The sequence below is a fragment of the Trachypithecus francoisi genome, unplaced genomic scaffold (genome assembly GCF_009764315.1).
Source record: "Trachypithecus francoisi isolate TF-2019V2 unplaced genomic scaffold, Tfra_2.0 Lachesis_group3, whole genome shotgun sequence".
NCBI lineage: Eukaryota > Metazoa > Chordata > Mammalia > Primates > Cercopithecidae > Trachypithecus > Trachypithecus francoisi.
Genome location: NW_022681468.1, coordinates 43444615 through 43467002, shown reverse-complemented (window position 1 = coordinate 43467002; position 22388 = coordinate 43444615). Strand labels below are relative to the sequence as shown.

Sequence of the window (22388 nt, the reverse complement as noted above, 5' to 3'; positions counted from 1 at the left end):
TTAATTAAGTAGAAACTAACCCTATATTCATAATATTATAATATTTGTTGTTTTCAGCATTGTTTAGAATTGCTCAAGCCTTCTTTGGGTTAATCTGATGAAGGCTATTCATCACCAGTGAGTAAATAATAGTGGCAGAATAGTTACTGATGCTTTTCCTTTACTTTGCTGTTTTTTCCATGAAAATCTGGCCTTTGCAGGCTAAATACTTGTTTATGTATAGACATGTTATTCTAAAATAATTTTCCGTAGTGGTAATACTAAAGGAAGAAACAGGTTCTCAAAGCTATTTATTTGGGATGTTAAAGGAGGCAAAATTAAGAAAGCTTACATTTCCATGTTCTTTGTGTCCCGAATCTCATTAAATGTCTTTTAACTTGTTAGTAGAGGAAAGTTGGATATTGCCTGCCTTTGTAGCTAACATAGTTAAAATATTTAAATGGTTATAGTGTCAAACCAGTAGTCAAAGCCTTCGCTGTATATGGAGGAAGGGATATTTTCTTGAATAATTTAAGTTGACTTATTTCAGTGGTTCAAAAAATTTCTTCAACCTTTAACCCCGACTCAGGCACGTAACTATTATACTATGTCCTATAACAGATTATTGTGCTTTTATTTATTCAACAGGTATTTGTGCAGCTAACTTATTGAGTACAACATTGAATCGTTGATGGCTTAGGCCACAGTTGAACGTTCATTTTTGATGTTAATTCATTCATTCATAGCATGTTCTATTTTTAAATTTTTAGTTCACTGCACTTTAAAGTTTGAGGTTCTTGCGAAGTACAGACTTCCTTGGGTTTGAGTTTTGTTATTTAATGTCAACCACCACAGGAGCATTGGCCAGTCTGCTTTTAGAATTTTCGTAGACATACACACACACAACATTCTCACAAGACAGTCTACTCATTTTCTTTTTTATTCCTTTGTTTCTTAACACAGGGTTAATGTTCAGATCTCTTTTGGAGCAAAATAATCCTCTGAATTTTTGAGATGTACCCAGTGACCTCAGTCTCAGTATATATACTGCATTAAAAAATGTAACCTTGTTCTTTTTAGTGGTCATTTGGTAACAGTTTGATCATAAACAAATGCAGCCTCAAACACAGAAGGCTTGAAGCAGGTATACAGAACTATGGAGAGATCATTTAGATGATCTAGAATATGCCTTTTTTTACAATGCCATCAAAATGAAAACACAGTTTTAAAAATTCTCATAGAATGTAACTTTGACACTGCTTTAACTCTGTTAAACAAAGCACTGCCATGTTGTAATTCCTATTTATTACTCTCTGGAGTTGCATAAGTTACCAGATCTGCCTTTTGTGTGATATCCTTTTCAGATATCTGAGGGTAGCTATCATGTTTCTCCTTCTATTCTTAAAAAGTTCCAAATTTCTTGAATCTTTTAATTCAAAAATTATATATTGAGCATCTGATTTGTGGAAAGGCATGGGCCATATTAAAAATGGGGCTTCATATTAAAATGGGGAAAGGGTGGAGATTCTCAGGTGGAATCTGAGATCTGCCACATACTAACAGTGTTCCCTAACCCTTTTTAAAGACAAAGAAACAGGATCAGAAGGTCACTTGGGAAAATTTATTTGGTAATATTGGGTAGGCTGGATTAGTATAGTTGGAAAACAGAGACTCTTGCTTTAGGAGAGCTGCTCCTTTGTCATTTCCAGAATCTTCATCATGGTCAAGGTTTAGAGCTGAATATTTAATAGAAGAAGTCTTTAGGGTATGCTTTCTATTACATACCCTTATTTCGACATGTGTTTTTTCCTGTTATGTAAATGCTTTATTATTACTTATGCATCTTCTATTATGTTTAAGCAAATAGTTATTTCAAGGACACATTCTTCTACATACACACAAAGTTTAGGGTCACCGACCTTCTTAGGTTCTAGTCTTAGATCTGTTACCATCTAAGAGCATATAAATAAGGGAAACAAAAAGAAAAGGATTTACAAGCTGAGAAGGAAGCAATGCAAAGACAGAAGAGTGATAGAGTAGGTAATTTGGGAAAAGTCAGTGATACACAGCTCTCAACCATGAACAGTGATTCTTAACTCTTGAATGTTTGTGGCATTCATGAAGGTATTAAAAGGTGACTTTTAAAAAATTGTTTCAGATAACTGAAAAAAATTGAGTTGCCACATTCTTCATTAGGTCATCTTTGAACTCTACTCATGCACTTACATGTTTAAGGCAAAGTTTTACTAAACACACACTTGTTCTTGCTAGCTTATCGAGTTTTACTGCTAGCTTCTTACTCTTAGCAATTGTACCTTACATTACATAGTATTGTTAAACCCACTATATTCAGTGTTTCGCCTGACAAACATGGTATATTATAGGATGTGTATTTAGTTATAGACAAAAATAAATTATTCTCGTTTTTCAAAATTTGCTGGCCTACCTGTTAAGCTTTTGCTTTAAGATGTGCTAATGTTTCTCAAACTTCTGTGGTTTAATCACCTGAGTGTTTAGTTGCTCTGTGGATTCCCAGGGACCCATTCCCCAGAGATTCTGATTTGGTAATTTTGGGATGGAACTCAGGGATCTGTAAATTTTACAAGCACTCACAGATGAAACATAGACTTTAAACAGCTAAGAGTGCTCATCAGGATTATGTTGATATTATTTTTTAAACAGATGTGCCAAGCCTATAATTTGAATTTCCAGGGTTGGGATTTGGCCTTCTATATTTGGGGGAAGAAGTTCTATTGATGATTGTGGATATATACCACAGGTCAACCATTCAATAGTCTAGTCAGTGTAGTTAATGTATTTTATAATTACTAAGTTCTAAGTATGTGGTAGTATTAATGTCTTAGGAGATGGATATATTTCCTGTATTTGTAAAGCATTTGGATAGGTTTTTTAAAGAGGAAAGTATGTAACAAACTAGTTTTGAGTGTTGCTCTTTTACTTCTTTGGGCATTTTTGAAGAACACGTAAGTATTTTCTTAGAGCAGAGGGCTCAGAGTGGCCCCCAGATCATCATCATTGGTAATACCTATTAACTCGTTAGAAATGCACATTCTCAGGCTCCATTCAGATTTTGTAAATCAGAAACTCTGGAAGTAAGCTCAGCATTCTGTGTTTTGAGAATTCCTCCAGGGGACTGTGATGCAAACTGACGTTTGAGAACCTTCATCTTAGAGTAAAAACTTTACATACACATTTTTGTTGTTTTATTTATCTAGCACAGTACTTTTTTTTTTTTTTTTTTTTTTTTTGAGACGGAGTTTCGCTCTTGTTGCCCAGACTGGTGTGCAATGGTACAATCTCAGCTCACCACAACCTTCGTCTCCTGGGTTCAATTGATTCTCTTGCCTCAGCCTCCCGAGTAGCTGGGGTTACAGGCCTGTGGCACCATGCAAGGCTAATTTTGTATTTTCAGAAGAGATGGGGTTTCTCCATGTTGGTCAGGCTGGTCTCAAACTCCTGACCTCAGGTGATCTGCCCGCCTCAGCCTCCCAAAGTGCTGGGATTACAGGCATGAGCCACTGCACCCGGCACAATATAATATATATAATCAGGGCTCAAAGATTTGTTGAGAGGCTCAACACCAATTCTGGACCAGGAAAGATTTTATTTATATCACCAGTCAGGAATAATCTAAAAACAAAAAGCACAATCTTCTTACAAATAACATTTCAATACATGTTAATGTAAACACATGGAAAAGTATTAGCTACTTAATAAATGTAATTAACATGTAAATGAAAAATTTACACATTATGGCTATTTCAGATGTGATACAGATTTCATTTTCAGAATGAGCCCTCCAATTTAAAACAGTGATTCTTTTCCCCATTTATTTTACTGCATTAGAAAATCACATTTAAAATAAGCATTTTGGTGAGGTTATTGGAAGGTGAATAAATCCATCTTTTCTTTAATTGTAGATATTTAAGAGAGATGTTGCTGTGCCATTCAGATAATGATGATCTAAGACAAGAAATGTAGTTGCTTTCAAAAATAAAATAAGTATATACATTCTGAACATTTTTCTTTATAAACAAACCATTTCATCTGTTTTTTTGAATTTCAAATTAATTATACAGAATTTTCAAAATTTGAAAATTAGGTTAACATGAGAAACTGAAGATACTGAATTATATTGTCTGTTCAGTCTATACTTTTCTTTAGGATATACAGCAGGAAAGAAATACGATAGTTCAAGTTAGATTACTACTTCTTTCAGAGTTTTCTGACAAATGCAGGTACAGTGATAGTGTCAGTTCATGGTGACATTTTGTTAAAATAAATTACAAAAAATTTGTGATCCTGACGTCTTGAAAGTAGTATGGTTAATATTTGTAAACTTTGCTAACACTGTACATCACTGTATTCTGGTTTTATCTGTGCATCTATGAGTTAAATATATGTGTGTATAGCTACATATGGTTATATTTATACACATACATTACACATAGGAGTGGAATCATACTCAATTTTTTTGTATAGCTTGCTCTTTTCATATAATACTATATTGTAGCATCTAGTATAAGCGAAGATTAATTTTTATAGACTTTGCTTTTATCCTGAAATTTTATGGTAACTGGTTTAATGGAAAGACAATTTCTGTGACGTGTTTTGTCAGTTAGGGATTGACCCTGGTAAAATATTGCTGGATAACAACAAGCAATGTAAAAATACATTTGTTCCATAAGATAACCTCCGTGAAGGTAGGGGCTTGGTCTCTTTTGTTTATTGCACCATGTCCTGTTCTAGGAACAGTGTTAGACTCATGGAAGGTGATCAAGAAATATTTGTTGAATACATCAATAACATTCTCTAACGTGGGTATCCTAAAGGTTTATTTTTAAAGTTTATTGATTAGAATTCAGAAGACATTTTCCCAGACAAAATAATAGATTGCTAGCTGTCTTGAAAATGTAATTTATATTTAATTTGAAATGTCAAGTTTTTGCTATTTTTTCCATTAAGTAGAGATAGAGTTTTTAAAAATTACATGTAATGTTTTAAGTATTCTGGTTTTGCAACAATTACTAGGTAGAAAATGTAACAACAGATCCTAATAATACTTCCAATAATACATATAAAATACTTGTCTAAAAGTAACCCTCCTTAAAAAAACAAAGCTGGCCAAGCACGGTGGCTCACGCCTGTAATCCCAGCACTTTGGGAGGCCGAGGCAGGTGGATCACGAAGTCAGGAGTTGGAGACCAGCCTGGCCAACATAGTGAAACCCCATCTCTACTAAAAATACAAAAAATTATCTGGGCGTAGTGGCAGGCACCTGTAATCCCAGCTACTCAGGAGGCTGAGGCAGGAAAATCGCTTGAACCCGGGAAGTGGCGGTTGCAGTGAGCGGAGATCGCGCCACTGCACTTCAGCTTTGGGCAACAGTGCGAGACTCTGTCTCAAAAAAAAAAGGCAATAGGATTAGGTGTCAACTTAATGAAAACTTCATGACAGCACTTTCTTGAAAAAGACTGTGGAAACCAAAGTTAGTAAACTCCTATTTCTGCATGGGTTTGGAAGACGTAAAGATGATAAAGATGTTTAAGTGTTCCTTTCTTTTTTTTTGAGACAGTGTCTTGCTCTGTCTGGAGTGCAGTGGCACAATCACAGCTCACTACAGCCTTGAACTCCTGGGCACAAATAATCCTCCTGCCTCAGCCTCCTGAGTAGCTGGGACTACAGGAGTGCACTATTACACCTGGCTAATAATTTAATTGGTTAAGAACATTAACTATAAAACTCATACATTTTCCTGACCACATTAGCTTAGGACAAAACAGTAAAAGACATGAGTGTAGATGAAAGCAATAAGGGAACTAATCTTAAACACTGAACCTCTTTTCAGCAAATTGGCATTCAGGTTTCTTAGCTCTCTCTTTACACCTCTAAATCTGTTTCCTAATAAGATCACTTACTTGCCTTGGTTTATGGTGATACTTTTCATTGTTATACTGTTGGGTGATTGTTTTAATTAGTAGCTGTTTTTTTCTACTTCAGGAAGATGACACTGCTGGCTGTGATATTTACCTTGTGGCTGATGCCTGTGTTTCCCTATGTTCACATTTATTCCACGATTCATTTGTTAACATTTACTAAGCTGCTTTTCTGTGCCAGGAACTTGGCTAGATGAATACATGGTTGTTTTTGTACACAAAATTAGCTGTCATAATCAGTTATTGTAGCATTTATTCTTGCAAAAATATATATTTATATTTCAACTAGTGATCGAATCTCAACTTATTAATTCATACATTCAGCCAGCACATAATTGAATACTTCTTATGTGTCAGAAACTGTTCTAGGTGCTTGGGATGTTCATTGAACAAAATAGACAAAAGTCTCCATCTTTGTGGAACTTACTTTCCAGTGTAGGTGTGGATTGGTGGGGTAGAAAATAAGTAAACAAGTAAGATACGTACTTAGGCTTTCATAAAAATAGAGCAGGGCAAGACGATCAAGATGGAGGCAGTGATCAGGGAATCTCAATACTGGTGAGACTGGGACAAAGACTTGAAAAAGGTGGAAAAGCAAGCCTCTTAGGTATTTAGGGTAGCAAGGGGAACAACTAGTGCAAAGGCCCTAGGAGGCAGTGTGTGTGAAGTGTTTTAAGGAACTGTAAGGAGACTAGTATGGTTAGAATAGAATGAGCAAAGGGGGCAAACTGGTAGAAGATGAGATCAAAGAGGTAATGAGGCCATTGTGGAGGCCCATATGGACTACTGGAAGGGCTTTGGCTTTTACTCTAAATGGGGCAAAAACCATTTTAAGCAGAGAGGAGTGATATGACTTGATTTCTTGTTAAAAGGATTATTCTAGTTGCTGTCACAGGAAAAGACTACAGGGGTGCAAAGAAACAGAGAGACAAAAGAATGTAAGATTTTCACTGTAACTTATATCTAGTATGCTTGCTTATACTTGAAAATGCATATCCAGATAATTGTAGTTAATTCAAATAGTATGTTTGTTTAATAGTACTAACATTGATATGCTGGTTAATTATGATTAGGAGCACTAATAAAGCACAAATCAGAGATTCCCAAAAAAACAAATGTTGAAAGGGCAGTCAACTTGTCCTGTGCCAGAAATCAAAGTCATAGCAGATTTGGGCCAAATATGTCAAAGTCAAACTTAGGCACATCACTACTGAGAAGACAAAGATGAATGTGTGACAGTTTCCTGCCCCCAAGAATCTTTAAGGGTTGTAAAGGAAGATTAATATAGCCAAATAACTAGAGTGATCAGTTCTACCAGAGAAGACCAGTTCTGGAACACAGGGGAAAAAAACAGAAACAAAATGATGTTTGCATTAAATCTTTAAAAGTTTCTCTCATAAATTTACCAAGCCAGATATTGGGAAGGGTACCCCAAGCAGAAGGAGAAGAGTAAGCAAGCCAGAAAGGAAATACTGTGGTGCTTTTGAGTAACTGCAGTGTGACTGAAGAATGTGGAAAATGATGAGGATAAAGAGGTGGACAGGGAACTAGGTAAGGGAGGGCTTTCTTTTAAAATAATTAGACCTTGTCCTGTGTACATTTAATGGGATTTTAATCAGGCGATAATACCAAATTTCTTTACTTCGGAAGGATCTTTATGGTGATGGTTTCAGAAAGAAATTAAAGCAAAGTAACAGTGGTTGGCAATAATGATCAGCTAGTGGTTCCCAAACTTAAGTATCATATGCATCTTGGGAGTTTTTAAAAACTCAGATTTTGGGATCCTGAGTTAGATCTACTGAATCAAAATGTACAGATTCAAATTCCTAGTGAGGTCTAGGAATTTGAAATGTTGAATGCCCTTCACGATGCAGCTAGACAAGCATTTGGGAATAAAGCATTAGGTGACTATTTCAGTAGACTAAGGAGTGGGAGGCCATTTAAGCTCAAAGGCTGTTCTACTTCTCACTATATTTCTAGTACCTAGCATAGTACATGGTACTTGATAGACGCATCCTTTCTCCCATACCTCGCCCTACACATCTCTTCATCTGTATCCTTAGTAATATCCTCTATAATAAACTGGTGAACATGTTTTCCCTGAGTTCTGTGAGCTGTTCCAGCAAAGACGGGTTTGTGAGAATCCCAACTTTTAAAGTCTGTCGGTCAGAAGTTCCTGAGGCCCAGACTTGCAACTGGTGTTGAGGGGGCAGTCTTGAGGCCTGAGCCCTCAACCTGACGCTATCTCCAGGTAGATAGTGTTAGAATTGAATTGAAGGACACCCAGTTGGTGTCCACTGCAGAACTGATTGCTCACCTGGTAGTGGAGAGAACCCCTCCCCTCCCGATTTGGTTACAGAAGTTGTCTTCTGTGTTGTTGATTGCTGTGGTGTGGGAGCAGAGGGGGGAAAAAGTTGTTGGAGAGTTTTTTCCAAAACAATAGGGAGATTATTTAGATTTATAAAAATAGAATCAAAGTAGATTAACTGAGCACACTGTGAAATATAGAGTAGAGCTGCATAAGGAGTATATCTTAATGTCAAACTAACACCAAATTGAATGTTTGCTGGAACGTTCAAAGATCTAAGCGTCCCAAGTCTGTGAAAACAATCAGGTTAGTAAACAGTCTTATGCAAACAGCAACACAATGCTCAAAGCCATTTAAGGAAAAAGAACAGTAACTGAATTCTCTTATGGAAATGTGAGATGTTGTTTTACTAAGTACTGATTGTGTTATACTTTTTGTTTATTTGTTTGGTGGTATTTCAGTTCCTAAAATTCCTTCAAATGTGCTGCAAAATACAAACCAAGAACTTGGTGGATTTTCCTTTTGTTTTCCTGTGGAAAATGATGGAATTCAAAACCTTGAGGATTAGACCTTGAGAGTTAACCTTCCAGTGTTTATGCCACCATCATACAAAATTCTGGAAGATAAAACCCTTCCCACTTAAAAACCAGTTAGTCTCAGAAAATCACCTCATGTGAGGAGACTGCATCATTATAGTATGTGTATTAGCTTTAGGTATAGATCTAAAATGTTTTTAATATTTAAAAAACTTCAGCCTTTCTTCATTAATTTGGCCTAATACAAGTTAGATGAACTTTAAAAATGAGTACAAACAACAAGGAAGGGCCGGGCGCAGTGGCTCATGCCTGTAATCCAAACACTTTGGGAGGCCGAGGCGGGCAGATCACCTGAGGTCAGGAGTTCCAGACCAGCCTGGCCAACACAGAGAAACTACATCTCTACTAAAAATACAAAAATTAGCTGGGTGTGGTGGCACGCGCCTGTAATCCCAGCTACTCGGGAGGCTGAGGCAGGAGAATTGCTTGAACCCAGGAGGCAGAGGTTGCAGTGAGCTGAGATCACACCATTGCACTCCAGTCTGGGCAACAAGGGTGAAATGCCATCTCAGGGGGGAAAAAAAAACAACAAACAAAAAAGAAAGTTTCTGTGACTGCCAGACAAATGTTGAGCAAGTAAAACACCAACAATGTTGAACTTAGATATTGAAATAGCTGCTCTGGACAAATAAAGTCTACTGGGAGTATATAGGGTAGACTGAATTACCATCTTTTGATTCTTTCCCCGTAATGATTGGCATTACTGGAAGGGATTGCCTTACTTTGAAGAGCTGATGGACAGTAGAGCAGACAGCATCTATCACCATTGTAGGTGCTTTTCAGTTAGGATCCTGGATTTATAAGCAAACTCCAAGAAAGAGCCTGGTTCTGAGTCCCTCTGAATAGCTTAGGTCAAGTCCTAAATTCTGAAGCCAACCCCTGTAATTCCTCCTTTATGTCTTTGGTATGTGAAGTAGGCAAATTTCGAACTTTATAATAATAGCCTAGACTTACAAATACTTGCCTTGGTAATTAGGATGAGTTTTTGAGAGACAGCATAGTCTTAATCACACGGACACCAGACTGCTTGAGTGGAATATAGGTTCTGCCATTTATTAACGGAGTAATGTTGGGTAAGCTATTTGGCCAGGGTCCTTATCTGTAACATGGTGATAATAATAAATATTAAATAATAGGTGAGAAATGTTTAGAATACCACTGTGTACATAGTAAGCACCATGCATAGGTGTTCAGATTTTAAAATACTGGCAAAGACAAGGTTGGATGGCTCACACCTATAATCCTAGCACTTTGGGAGGCCAAAGCAGGAGGATCACTTTAGCCCAAGAGTTCAGGACTAGTCTAGGCAACATAGATTCTGTCTCTGCAAAAAATTTAACAGAATTAGTCGGGCATGGTAGCGTGTGCCTGTAGCTACTTGGGAGGCTGAGGTGGAGAGAGGGAGGATCACTTGAGCCCACAATTTTGAGGCTGCAGTGAGCTTATGATCTTGCCACTGTACTCCAGCCTGGGTGACAGAGCAAGACTTTGTCTCTAAAATAAAATGAAAATAAAACTGCAGGCAAAAATGCCAACTGAAGAGTGAACATGAACTTTTCTTTGTATTTGTCTTGGGCCTGAGACTTTAAAAAGTGCAGAGCAGTTAAAATGATGAGATGTAATTCTCACCTATCAACTCAGCAGAAATTAATAAGATTAAAAAGATGCATAATATATAATATTGCAGAGTCCGTGGGGGAATTGATATACATATTCATGAACTGGCAGAGACAAAAATGGGCACAGAACCATTTGGAAAGCTATTATGTACTTTTAAGAATTTCGGTAGCACATTTTTTATATCATGAAATTTCACTTCCGAATGTCAGTCCTGAAGAAATACTGACACAAGTGCAAAAACAACAAAAGCCAACTTGTACCTTCAAGTCCAGAAAGAGTTATTTCACCAGATAATAGAATTGAGGTACATTAACTTTATTAGAAATAAATCTGATAATCTGCTAACATTTTATTTATTTTATTTTATTTTATTTTATTTTTGAGACGGAGTTTCGCTCTGTCACCCAGGCTGAAGTGCAGTGGCCAGATCTCAGCTCACTGCAAGCTCCGCCTCCCGGGTTTATGCCATTCTCCTGCCTCAGCCTCCTGAGTAGCTGGGACTACAGGCGCCTGCTGCGTCGCCCGGCTACTTTTTTGTATTTTTTTTGCTTTTTTTTTTTTTTTTTTTGAGACAGAGTCTCGCTCTGTCACCCAGGCTGGAGTACAGTGGCCGAATCTTAGCTCACTGCAAGCTCCGCCTCCCGGGTTTACGCCATTCTCCTGCCTCAGCCTCCAGAGTAGCTGGGACTACAGGCGCCCGCCACCTCGCCCGGCTAGTTGTTTTTTTTTTTTTTTTTTCTTTTTTTGTATTTTTAGTAGAGACGGGGTTTCACTGTGTTAGCCAGGATGGTCTCGATCGCCTGACCTCGTGATCCGCCCGTCTCGGCCTCCCAAAGTTAGTAGAGACGGGGTTTCACCGTGTTAGCCAGGATGGTCTCGAGCTCCTGACCTCGTGATCCACCCGTCTCGGCCTCCCAAAGTGCTGGGATTACAGGCTTGAGTCACCGCGCCCGGCCAATCTGCTAACATTTTAAATAGTTATGGTTTAACTTCAGTTCTTGAAGTCACATATTTTTACAGTTAGGAATGCTAACAGGCTTTTTGTGCAATATGGAAAGATGACTTTAAATGCCTACTATTATTTTGTGTCCTTTTATTTTTTTAATTTTTACTGACCTACTACAAAGCACCAAATATTTTATGTTCTTAATCTGAAGAATAATAGACATTCTCTATAAACAACTATTGCTTATTCATGAACTTTGTACATAAGAACCTTCATAAGACAGGGGCTCAATTATTTTTCTAAATATATTTCCTATACAAAATAATTTCAAGATATAATTGTTACTTTTGTGTCTAATACTGTATATTAAATAATAAAATAGTAAACATGTAAAAACTATAGTACCACAAAGATTGAGCTATTGTATACTCCCAACTTTAGTTCTAGAACAGTCATAGAAATGGGGAAACAAACTATTTTGACTGTACTCTTAACAGAAACATAGTACCTTATGCAGGAGCAGAACATAGCAGCAGCAGAACTTCACTTGACCTGTACTTAAAAACAAAATAGATGCAATTTATAAAATTTAGAGAAATATAGTGACCTTATTTGCATGTGGAAAATGTACTTCTTTCTGATCTATACATCTTCTGTTGTGCAATGTAAGCAATAAAACAAATAGTACAGGATTCATCTCTGTGGGACCTAGACCCCCTGGTCTAACAGAAATAATTATTGGTCAGTACTGTAATTCTGTGGTATAAAACTGATAAAATTAGCCTTCCTGTGACTAGACAAGAAGCTGGGCAGTTTAGATGCTGAAACTCATAAGAACTTCCAAAGCTTTAGCTTTAAGCTTACTTAGAAATGTTATAAGACCTCTAGTAGTCACATATGAAGACTATCATAAAAATTTCTCCATTAAATTTTTATTATAGATCCCCTGATTGGTTTATGTCTAGACTCATTGTGTGATAAAGGACATAATGATTTTTATCACCTTCTTCATCTAATATAGATTTGTCAACTCTATATTAGTTTTCTTGAAGGCTGGTTTTCTTCCAAAATTCAGGCTCATGCTCAAATTCTTATTTTCAGTCTACACTAGCTTTTAAATATACTGTCCTTTAGATGCTTTATCTAACCTCACATTTCTAATGGATTTGTCTTAGACGCTTATTGCTACTCCTTGAATAGTCATTGCTATCTTCAGAGTTCTGGACAACACATGTATTTCAGAGGAACTGGAGACATTTCATCACCATAGTTAGCTTGCTTGGATACCCTTTGAAAGCATATACTCGTGCCTGTAATCCCAGCACTTTGGGAAGCCAAGGCGGGTGGATTACTTGAGGTCTGGAGTTCGAGACAAGCCTGGCCAACATGGTGAAACCCTGTATGTACTAAAAATACAAAAATTAATCTGGCTTGGTGCTGCATGCCTGTAATCCCAGCTATCCCAGCTACTCGGGAGGCTGAGGCAGGAGAATTGCTTGAAGCTGGGAAGTGGTGCGGTGAACCAAGATCTTGCCATTGCACTCCAGCCTGGGTAACAAGATCAGAACTCCATTAAAAAAAAAAAAAGCATATATAGCATGTATTATAAGGTTTTCAATTTTTCACCAAGTGTTTCATTTGGGTAGTCATTTATTGGTAGTTTACATCAGTTGAGTGGTTCAGAAAAAATATAGTAAGTTGCTTATAAAATTCTGAATACTTTGGCTAGGCACAATGGCTCAAGCCTGTATTTTGAGCCCTTTGTGAGGCTGAGGCAGGAGAATTGCTTGAGCTTAGGAGTTCAAGACCAGCCTAGGTAACAGAGAACACCTGGACTGATTTTGGCATTTGAACTAATATTCAGGTTTAACATGAGATAATTGATTATCACTCTATTTTGGAGGCTTTATTTGAACCAAATAGAAAGCTATTTCCCACAGCTATCACTGCCTCTCACCTACAACTTAAGGGGGTCGGGGAGGAAGTGAGGGAGTTTCTGTTAGGGCCAATAGGGACCTGCTAGATATCCCCCATCCTGGGAATGGTGTATGGAACTCCAGTGTATGCTGGAGTTATTATCATCATACTTTTTTTTTTTTTTTTACTCTTCTGCTTATACAGATCAAGTCATAACATTTTATTTTTAAGTTCAAATTGAACACATTTACAGAGAACAATGCAGCGAAATGAAAAATAAAATTACAGACTGCTGGCATTTGCATTTTCATGTAACTTCAGTGACTAATTTTTTTTTATTGTACAGCATTGAGAAAATCCTAGTTCATATAACTAGTTATAGTTCATATAGATTCATATAACCAGTGTTAAGTAATAATAGTTTCTTCCTTTTTTTACTCTACCATCTATCTAACCAGATGAAGATAATAGTTTTTAATAGCTCACCTTAAATTTCAAGGTACTCAAGTTAAATTGATCTACATGCCTGAGTTGAAATTTTTTGTATCAAAGTTCAGTAACATGCTTACATTCCTCATTAAAGTATAAAAGTCCTGTAAGCACACAAACTTAAGTGCTAAAACTAGTATCGCTATTGTCACAATACAACATGTTATATTGTAACAAGAGCATATGCTGAGAACTGTGCCTGTTACTCCAGAATGTTGTTTCTATGGTTGTACCTTTCAGCTTTGCAGATCATTTGGAAGGAGGTGAGATGTGAGGTGGATACAATTAGGTACTTCATTCACAGGATGTAAGAAGGATTAAGTAAAATAATGCTGGCTAAAAGTCCTTATTTAGCATACTGCCCAATGCTCACGAAATCATAATAGCGGTTTTTAACATTTGGTGAAGAACCTATTTAACAGGAGTGAGTTCAGGGGCATAGGAGATCATGTGAATGTTTAAAGTAGAAGCAGCATTCCCCATTAAGAAGAGAAATACAGTGGAAGAGCAAAGACTTTAGAGTAAAAAAACACCTGGATTCAAATCCTATTTGCTACATAATGGCTACTTTTAACCTGTTGAACGCCAATTCCTTCATTTGTAAAATAGGGACAATATTTAACCTATTTACAGGTTATTGTGAGAGAACTAGGCACCTAGTACAGGGTAATATTGGCACATGGTAACCTTTCATACATAAACTGTCGCTATTCAAGAAGCTATGTCACTAGGCAGTTAAGCAAAGGACGACAGATTTGCTTGGTGTGACAATGAAAATCTTTCTGACTCTGACATCCTTCTTGAAAGAGTTCCCTGAAGATAGGTCATTGTATTGACACCTTTATCTTTGCTAACCTATCCCTTTAAATTCTGGGTATTGTGTGTGCCACAGCTTTTTTTCTTCCATATTCCTTCATTTATTTGGCACCTGTTGTGCCAATAATAGATAAGGGGCTGCTACGGGAGGAGGCAACCTGCACTGGCTTACAGCTGCTAATATCAGTTCCTATAGCTTATTGTTAGTGTTGTTCATGTGGTAAGGTAAAGGGTGAGAAAGTACTGGAGTCTAAAGAAACTTTAGTAGAAATCAGTTTGTAGCTATTACCATTCTACCTGCTAACAACTCCTGTTTTCAAGTTATTATGTACAACTTTAGGCAGTTTCTCTAGCCTTAGTCATGGTTTCTCTGTGTTGAGACTACTTTTGAATTCTATGAATTACAGCCTTAGATGTACAGGCTACTTTAAGTTTTTGCCTAAAATAAAAACATTCTCTCCAGTAACACATGCTGGGGAGGAAACACCTGCTTCCAACAGGTTTAACGCTTGGTTTTTGACTTTTTGTGAGAGTTCCTTATGTGTACAGTAATCCAAAATTTGTATAGTTGTCCTTTATAAAAGTACATTAATCTCATAGACAAATCTCCATGTAACTTAATTACATCTTCTAATCCTTCTGTGATAAGCAGAAATGTAGAGTTTTATTCAAGTTAAGGCAAACTAATTTGTATACACTTTCCATCTCTTGTTTTTTTGTTGTTGTTGTTAAGTAGGATAAGTTCTGAACGTCGAAAAGAAAAGTCTCGAGATGCAGCCAGATCTCGGCGAAGTAAAGAATCTGAAGTTTTTTATGAGCTTGCTCATCAGTTGCCACTTCCACATAATGTGAGCTCGCATCTTGATAAGGCCTCTGTTATGAGGCTTACCATCAGCTATTTGCGTGTGAGGAAACTTCTGGATGCTGGTGAGTTATTTTACAAGGGTAGAAATAGGCCTGAAAATTAGAAGTTAGAAGTAAATAGAAATTATTTTTAGAAGGTGGTCGCAATGTTTTGATTTTGCATGTCTCCTTATATTGTGATATGTACATGTTTAAAAATTTTTCTGTAATTCTTACTATTTTTATCAAGCTTCATTTTTTTCTTACCAGTTATTCTTTGAAATAATCTTTTTTTTGCATTGTAATTTGTTTTGCTTTATTTTCTTAAACATACTCCCAATTCTTTTCTAATATAACATCCTTTTTATTACCTGCTTTTAAAGCTTTAGTCAGGAATAAGATACTGGCTTTTTGTTTGTTTGATTTTTCCCTTTTTCTCCTGTTCCATCTACCTTTCTTTCTTTCTTTGAAAAATATGACTCAAGCTGGGCACGGTGGCTCACGCCTGTAATCCCAGCACTTTGGGAGGCTGGGGTGGGTGGATCATGTGATCAGGAGTTAAAGACCAGCCTGGCCAAGATGGTGAAACTCCGTCTCTACCAAAAATACAAAAAATTAGATGGGCGCACTGGCAGGTGCCTGTAATCCCAGCTACTCAGGAGGCTGAGGCAGGAGAATTGCTTGAACTCTGAGGGCGGAGCTTACAGTGAGCTGAGATCGCACCACTGTACTCCAGCCTGGGAGATAGAGCGAGACTCCGTCTCAAAAAAAAAAAAAATAATAATAATAAGTAAATAAAAAACATGACTCTTCTTTATTCTATGGTTTGCCTTGCTGCATTACTTTAATCATGAAAAGCAGCTGGCACATCTAATTATAGTCTTTCTAGCTTCTGGCCTTCACTGTTCTGTGTTAAAATGGCTGTATGTATTAAATAAAGTATCTGCAAGAAAACTTTATAAAAACATCTAAATATTATATCATTTTTATTTTTTTATTTTTTATTTTTTGAGACGGAGTCTCACTCTGTTGCCCAGGCTGGAGTGCAGTGGCTGGATCTCAGCTCACTGCAAGCTCCGCCTCCCGGGTTTACGACATTGTCCTGCCTCAGCCTCCCGAGTAGCTGGGACTACAGGTGCCCACCACCTCGCCCGGCTACTTTTTTGTATTTTTTAGTAGAGACGGGGTTTCACTGTGTTAGCCAGGATGGTCTCGATCTCCTGACCTCGTGATCCGCCCGTCTCGGCCTCCCAAAGTGCTGGGATTACAGGCTTGAGCCACCGCGCCCGGCCTAAATATTATATCATTTAAGTACAACTTTTTAACTAATTATTTTCCTCTTCTTGTGCCCTTTTTAGGTGATCTGGATATTGAAGATGAAATGAAAGCACAAATGAATTGCTTTTATTTGAAAGCCTTGGATGGTTTTGTTATGGTTCTCACAGATGATGGTGACATGATTTACATTTCTGATAATGTGAACAAATACATGGGATTAACTCAGGTAAAATGCACACATATTAAGAGCCCTCCTGTATGTTTTTATGATTTTATGATATAGCCCTAATTTTTAAAAATGTGTTTACAGTTTGAACTAACTGGACACAGTGTGTTTGATTTTACTCATCCATGTGACCATGAGGAAATGAGAGAAATGCTTACACACAGAAATGGTAAGAAAAGTCTGCTGTTTGATTTAATGTGACAGGTGGTTTTACATAATCAGATACTATTGCTAATTATTAAACTTTGCTATTGTAACTTACCTAAGGCAAAATGTTATTTCATGTTTAATAAAACGTTAAGTCTATTTTTCATTAAAACTATTATTCTAGTTTTTAGGAATTTCATTTTGAAAGCCCACCTAATTGCATAAATAATTGTGCATGTGTGAGAAATAAAATGGAAAAATAAAATCATGACCAAGAGAGTTATAAATAACCTTTTTTTTTTTTTTAAGATGGGGTCTCGCTCTGTTGCCCGTGCTGGAGTGCAGTGGCACAATCAGCTCACTGCAGCCTTGACTGCTGGGACTTAAGCGATCCTCCCACCTCAGTCTCCCAAGTTAGCTGGGACCACAGACACGTGCTACCATGCCCAGCTAATTTTTTAAAAATCATTTGTAGAGACGAAGTCTCACTGTGGTGCTCAGGCTGGTCTTGAACTACTTCAACCATCCTCTCATCTCAGCCTCCCAAAGTGTTGTGATTACAGGCATGAGCCATCACCCAGGCTACCTTTTTTTTTTCTTTTCTTTTTAAATTGAGATGGGGGTTCTCGCTGTATTGCCTAGGCTGGTCTTGAACTCCTGGACTCAAGTGATCCTCCTGGCTCAGTCTCCCAAAGTGCTAGGATTATAGGCATGAGCCACCACACCTGGTGGAGTTAAAAATTAAAATACACCATTAAGGCATGGAGAAATTATAATACAAATGGCAGATAATAGGACTTTAGAGAATCATTAAAGTTGAGGTGCCAGTCTGGTCTAAGGCCCAATAAAAAAAAGTTCACCAGAATTTTAAGACAAACAACTGCTTATTTGACTTCTTCGGATGTTCTCAGTAATTCAAGACCGTGTAGTTAGACTGTAAGTATTACATTGTGGAGGCCCACATATTAACAAAAATAGACAGTAAGACTGCTAATTCTTAGGAATGAATTGTTAAAAATAATCAAGTGTTCTGAGATTTTTGGAAAGTACCTCGTGAATTAAAAAATTAAAGTCTTTCTACATTTGTGTGTTCTTAAACAGTGTATACTGATCATAATTATTTAAAAAATCATGTGTTCTAAGATTTTTGGAAAGTACCTCTTGAATTACAAAAACAATTCAAGCAAGTCATTCCACATTTGTGCCTTCTTAAGCAGTATATACTGATCATAATTGAACTTTTCTTCATGATGGAAAGATACCACAAGGAAAATTTCTTATGTTCTGCTGTTCTTTGTTGCTCTCCAATTTAAGTGCATACGTTTGTTTGCTTCTATATTATACAACCTCAAATTTATTTTTTGTATATTTGAGGTTTTCTTTTTCATATCATTTATTATAATAATAGCTAACCTCCATTGAGAGAATGCTCTGTGCCAAGACACTGTTCTTCCTATTTTATATGCTTTTAACTCCTTTATTCTCACAACAACGCTGTGAAGTTAACTGTTAGACAATTTCTGTTTTACCAGGAAACTGAGGCACAGAGTTACTAAGTAACTTTCCCAACATTATTTGGTTAGTAAATGGCAGAGCTTGGGCTGAACTTCAGTAGACTGGCTTCAGAGTCCACGCTCATTAGTCCTTTGGAGTGCTTTTCATATTCTTGAATTCTCACATTCTGTCTTTTTTCACGCTGTCAGCAGGACCTGACTCCTGTTTTTAAATTTCATATTGTGTTTTTACTGTTAATTTGGAAAACAAATGCATACTTTTTAGAATTCTGTATAAAAGAGGAGTAAATATGCGATGAGCAAGGACCTAAGTGGGCTGTCAGTGAGTTTAATATATGAGTTCTAATGTGCAGAGTTGAGGTTTATATTGACTACTGCTCAGTGCTTACCTGGGGCCAGACTATAAATGATGGATATTAGAAAGTCTTGTTCTGATTTGGTAATGATGTTAATGCATTATTCTAAATCAGATAGTCTTAATATAGTTTAAATGTATGTTTTGAACCAAAGGTTCTTTTTTAAAGCACACAAACATTTTGAAATCATTCCTAATGTGGTTATGAATTATTGATGTTCCATTGGGAAACTAAAATGCAGATTTTTCTCTTTTAGAAATCAGGGACTGTTGCAAAGCATCACATTTTAGTGATACACTGAGAGCCAGTGGTGTGTTTATAATAGGACACATAGTCCTATTATTCTTCCATATAAATTCTAGAAAAATGCTTTAGAATTTATAAATTATTACAAAATATGACTTATTTTTAGAGAGTTTAAAATTTAGGGTTTTTTTTAATGGTTTTTGTTTTGTTTTGTTTTGTTTCCTCATTAGGAAAACACTAGTACTTTTCAGTTACCTTGATTTTTAAATTAATCTGCAGGTCCCCATTCAAAGGCCTTGGGTTCCTTTCAAAGGTCAGTATAATTCAAGCTTAGACTATGAAGGACTGAACATACTCAAAGGATTTTGCATGTGGATCTTTACTGCCACTACCACAACCATCACCACCTACATACACACACGACACACTCATTCTCTCTCTTTCTCTCTCCCCCCCTCCCACACTCCCTCCCTTCCCCTCATCCCCCACCGCCACCCTTTGCTCTCATGGCATCTTTTAAAAATATACTCTTGAATCCTTCCAGGGAGGGCAAATTCACTTCTTACCTAAGTAAACCCAAATGGCATGCATCAGTACCAGGACTGCCCATGTTGCCTAGTTCCATTATTAAATGAAAATAGGCTAGAATTCATCTTGTTCCTTAAGAGTCCAGCATTTCTAGCTAACCGTGCCTACATTTAAACTACTCTCATTTCTTTTCTACTTGACAGTGTTCTTCCAATATACTAGCATTACAATTTCCAGATTTGATTTTTTCTCCTGTCTTATTTCCATCCGTTTTCAAGTCTATTAAGATCTACCTCTTCATTTGTCTTTTACCACCATTCTTTTCACTCATACTACTGCTACTGGCTCAGCCCTCTCATTACAGTCACGTAATTCTAACATATATATTGCTGCTAAGTTAATTTTCCTTAAGTTACTGATTGTGCTTTTTAAAAGCCCCTTGTTGAATATTTAGGCAGGACTCCATGTGGACATCCACAGCCCTCCGTAGTACAGCCCTAACCTTCCCTTCTGACTTTGCCTTACTACTCTTCTATGTGTACTTTACATTGTGGACAAACTACTATATGCAGTTTTTCAAACATGTCCTATTTTTCCTACCTCTGTGCTTTTCATTCTCTTCCTTCTCCCTGGAACCTTCTAACCCATCTCTACTTACTGACATTCTAATGTCTCTTTTTCTAAGCAGGACTTCTTGATTCCCCTTGACTAGAAGTTATTCCTCTAAGCTCTCCCTATCTTCCCTTAAAGCATTTTTATAAGTCTCAAGTACCGACTCTACATTGTGTTTTTGTTGACCTTACTATATCTACTACATTTTTAACTTCTTCAGGAAAGGTGGTGTGTCTTACTCATCTTTGTGGAATTGCCTGCAATGTCTAGTCCAGGTTCTGAATAACAAATATTTTTATATGTGTTTTGAAGTACATTGACTAATGAAGATAAGAAATCAAGAGGCTATTTCCTTTTTTTTTTTTTTTTTTGAGACAGTGTCTCACTTTGTCACCCAGGCTGGAGTGCAGTGGCACAATCTCAGTTCACTGCAACCTCTGCCTCCTGGGTTCAAGTGATTCTCACGCCTCAACCTCCCGAGTAGCTGGGATTATAAGCGTGCACCACCACACCTAGCTAATATTTATATTTTTAGTAGAGATGGGGTTTTACCATGATGGCCAGCATGATCTCAAACTTCTGGCCTCAAGTGATCTTCCTGCCTCAGCCTCCAAAGTGCTGGGATTACAGGCATGAGGCATGAGCCACCATGCCCAGCAAGATGCTATTTCCTTGGTCACCTAAATACAATCTCATTTTTAGTTATAGAAGGTTTGAAATAGGAGTGAATAGACTTTACTTAATTCTGACTTTACTTTATTTCTGTAGCTTTTTTTTTTTTTTTGAGATGGATTCTCACTCTGTCGCCCAGGTTGGAGTGCAGTGGCACAGTCTCAGCTCATTGCAACCTCCGCCTCCCGGGTTCAAGTGATTCGACTGCCTCAGTCTCCCGAGTAGCTGGGATTACAGGCACCCACCATCACACCCAGCTAATTTTTGTATTTTTAGTAGAGACAGGGTTTCACCATGTTGGCCAGGCTGGTCTCGAACTCCTGACCTCAAGTGATCCTCCTGCCTCAGCCTACCAAAGTGCTGGGATTACAGGCATGAGCCACCATGCCCTGCCTATTTCTGTAACTTTTGATAAGTCATTTGATCTGTTGTTGTTTTCTTATAGTAACAAAGTAGAAATAATTTTCTGCCTGCTTTACTAGATAAGGAGAAAAAATAAGATACGTAAAAATGTTATTTGTTATTAAAAAGAAAGTTGCTATTTTAAAGGTTCTGTAAATACATAGAGTGCTTATTAGAAATTGAGCTAACACATTCAGGAAAGAATAGGAAGAGTTTGCTGAAGTTCTTTCTTTAGGGATTCTTGTGTACCAATTTAAAGAGCAAACTCATACCATTTTTATATTTCTATGTAGTTTGACTAAGCTTACTTGCTTGAATGATTAACTGTTATCCCAAATACGGATTATCTTTCAGTCAACTCAGGGAATCAGAGCTACTGAGTAGTATGTGTCAGATCTCTTGGGTGTGCTGGAGTGAGTAAAAGGGGAATGAATTACTGTGTTCATGCTGAGACTTTTAATTGAACAGGTATTCAGTTGATCTAGGTGATGGGCACTTTGCTACTTTTATTGTAACAAATTTGTATATTTAGTTGCTTTAAAACTTTATTTCATGCTTTCATTAGGCCCTGTGAAAAAGGGTAAAGAACAAAACACACAGCGAAGCTTTTTTCTCAGAATGAAGTGTACCCTAACTAGCCGAGGAAGAACTATGAACATAAAGTCTGCAACATGGAAGGTAAGTGAAAATTATTTGTGATTGATGATACACTTTATTTATACATAGACATTGCAGTATTAAGATAACTTTAGAATTGTGAGGGAAGGTTTACAGTTCCTTGGTGTTTGGTTATGTAACATTTATACCTTCAACTGATTTGCATATGATCCCCAAAATCCAGAACCGTGTAGTAATTTGCCAATTTGAGGCACAAACTTAAATTATGTGAATTGTGGCACTGGTATACTAGGCTTACTTAATCAGTTGGCTTTGCCA

The 22388-nt window shown here is 37.1% G+C and overlaps 1 protein-coding gene across 4 annotated transcripts in view; it reads left to right on the top strand.

Annotated features, from left to right (window-relative positions):
* The window catches only part of HIF1A (hypoxia inducible factor 1 subunit alpha), a 53542-nt gene that overhangs the window by 9258 nt on the left and 21896 nt on the right, over positions 1–22388 (top strand). For 2 of the 4 annotated variants that reach the window (XM_033187804.1, XM_033187806.1), the window contains exons 2-5: positions 15365–15555; positions 16830–16975; positions 17060–17144; positions 22018–22130. In XM_033187804.1, coding sequence (XP_033043695.1) covers positions 15365–15555; positions 16830–16975; positions 17060–17144; positions 22018–22130 — 535 coding nt within the window. Of the gene's footprint in view, positions 1–15361; positions 15556–16829; positions 16976–17059; positions 17145–22017; positions 22131–22388 lie in introns of all 4 variants that reach the window. The other 2 variants (XM_033187803.1, XM_033187805.1) reach the window with 1 other exon arrangement.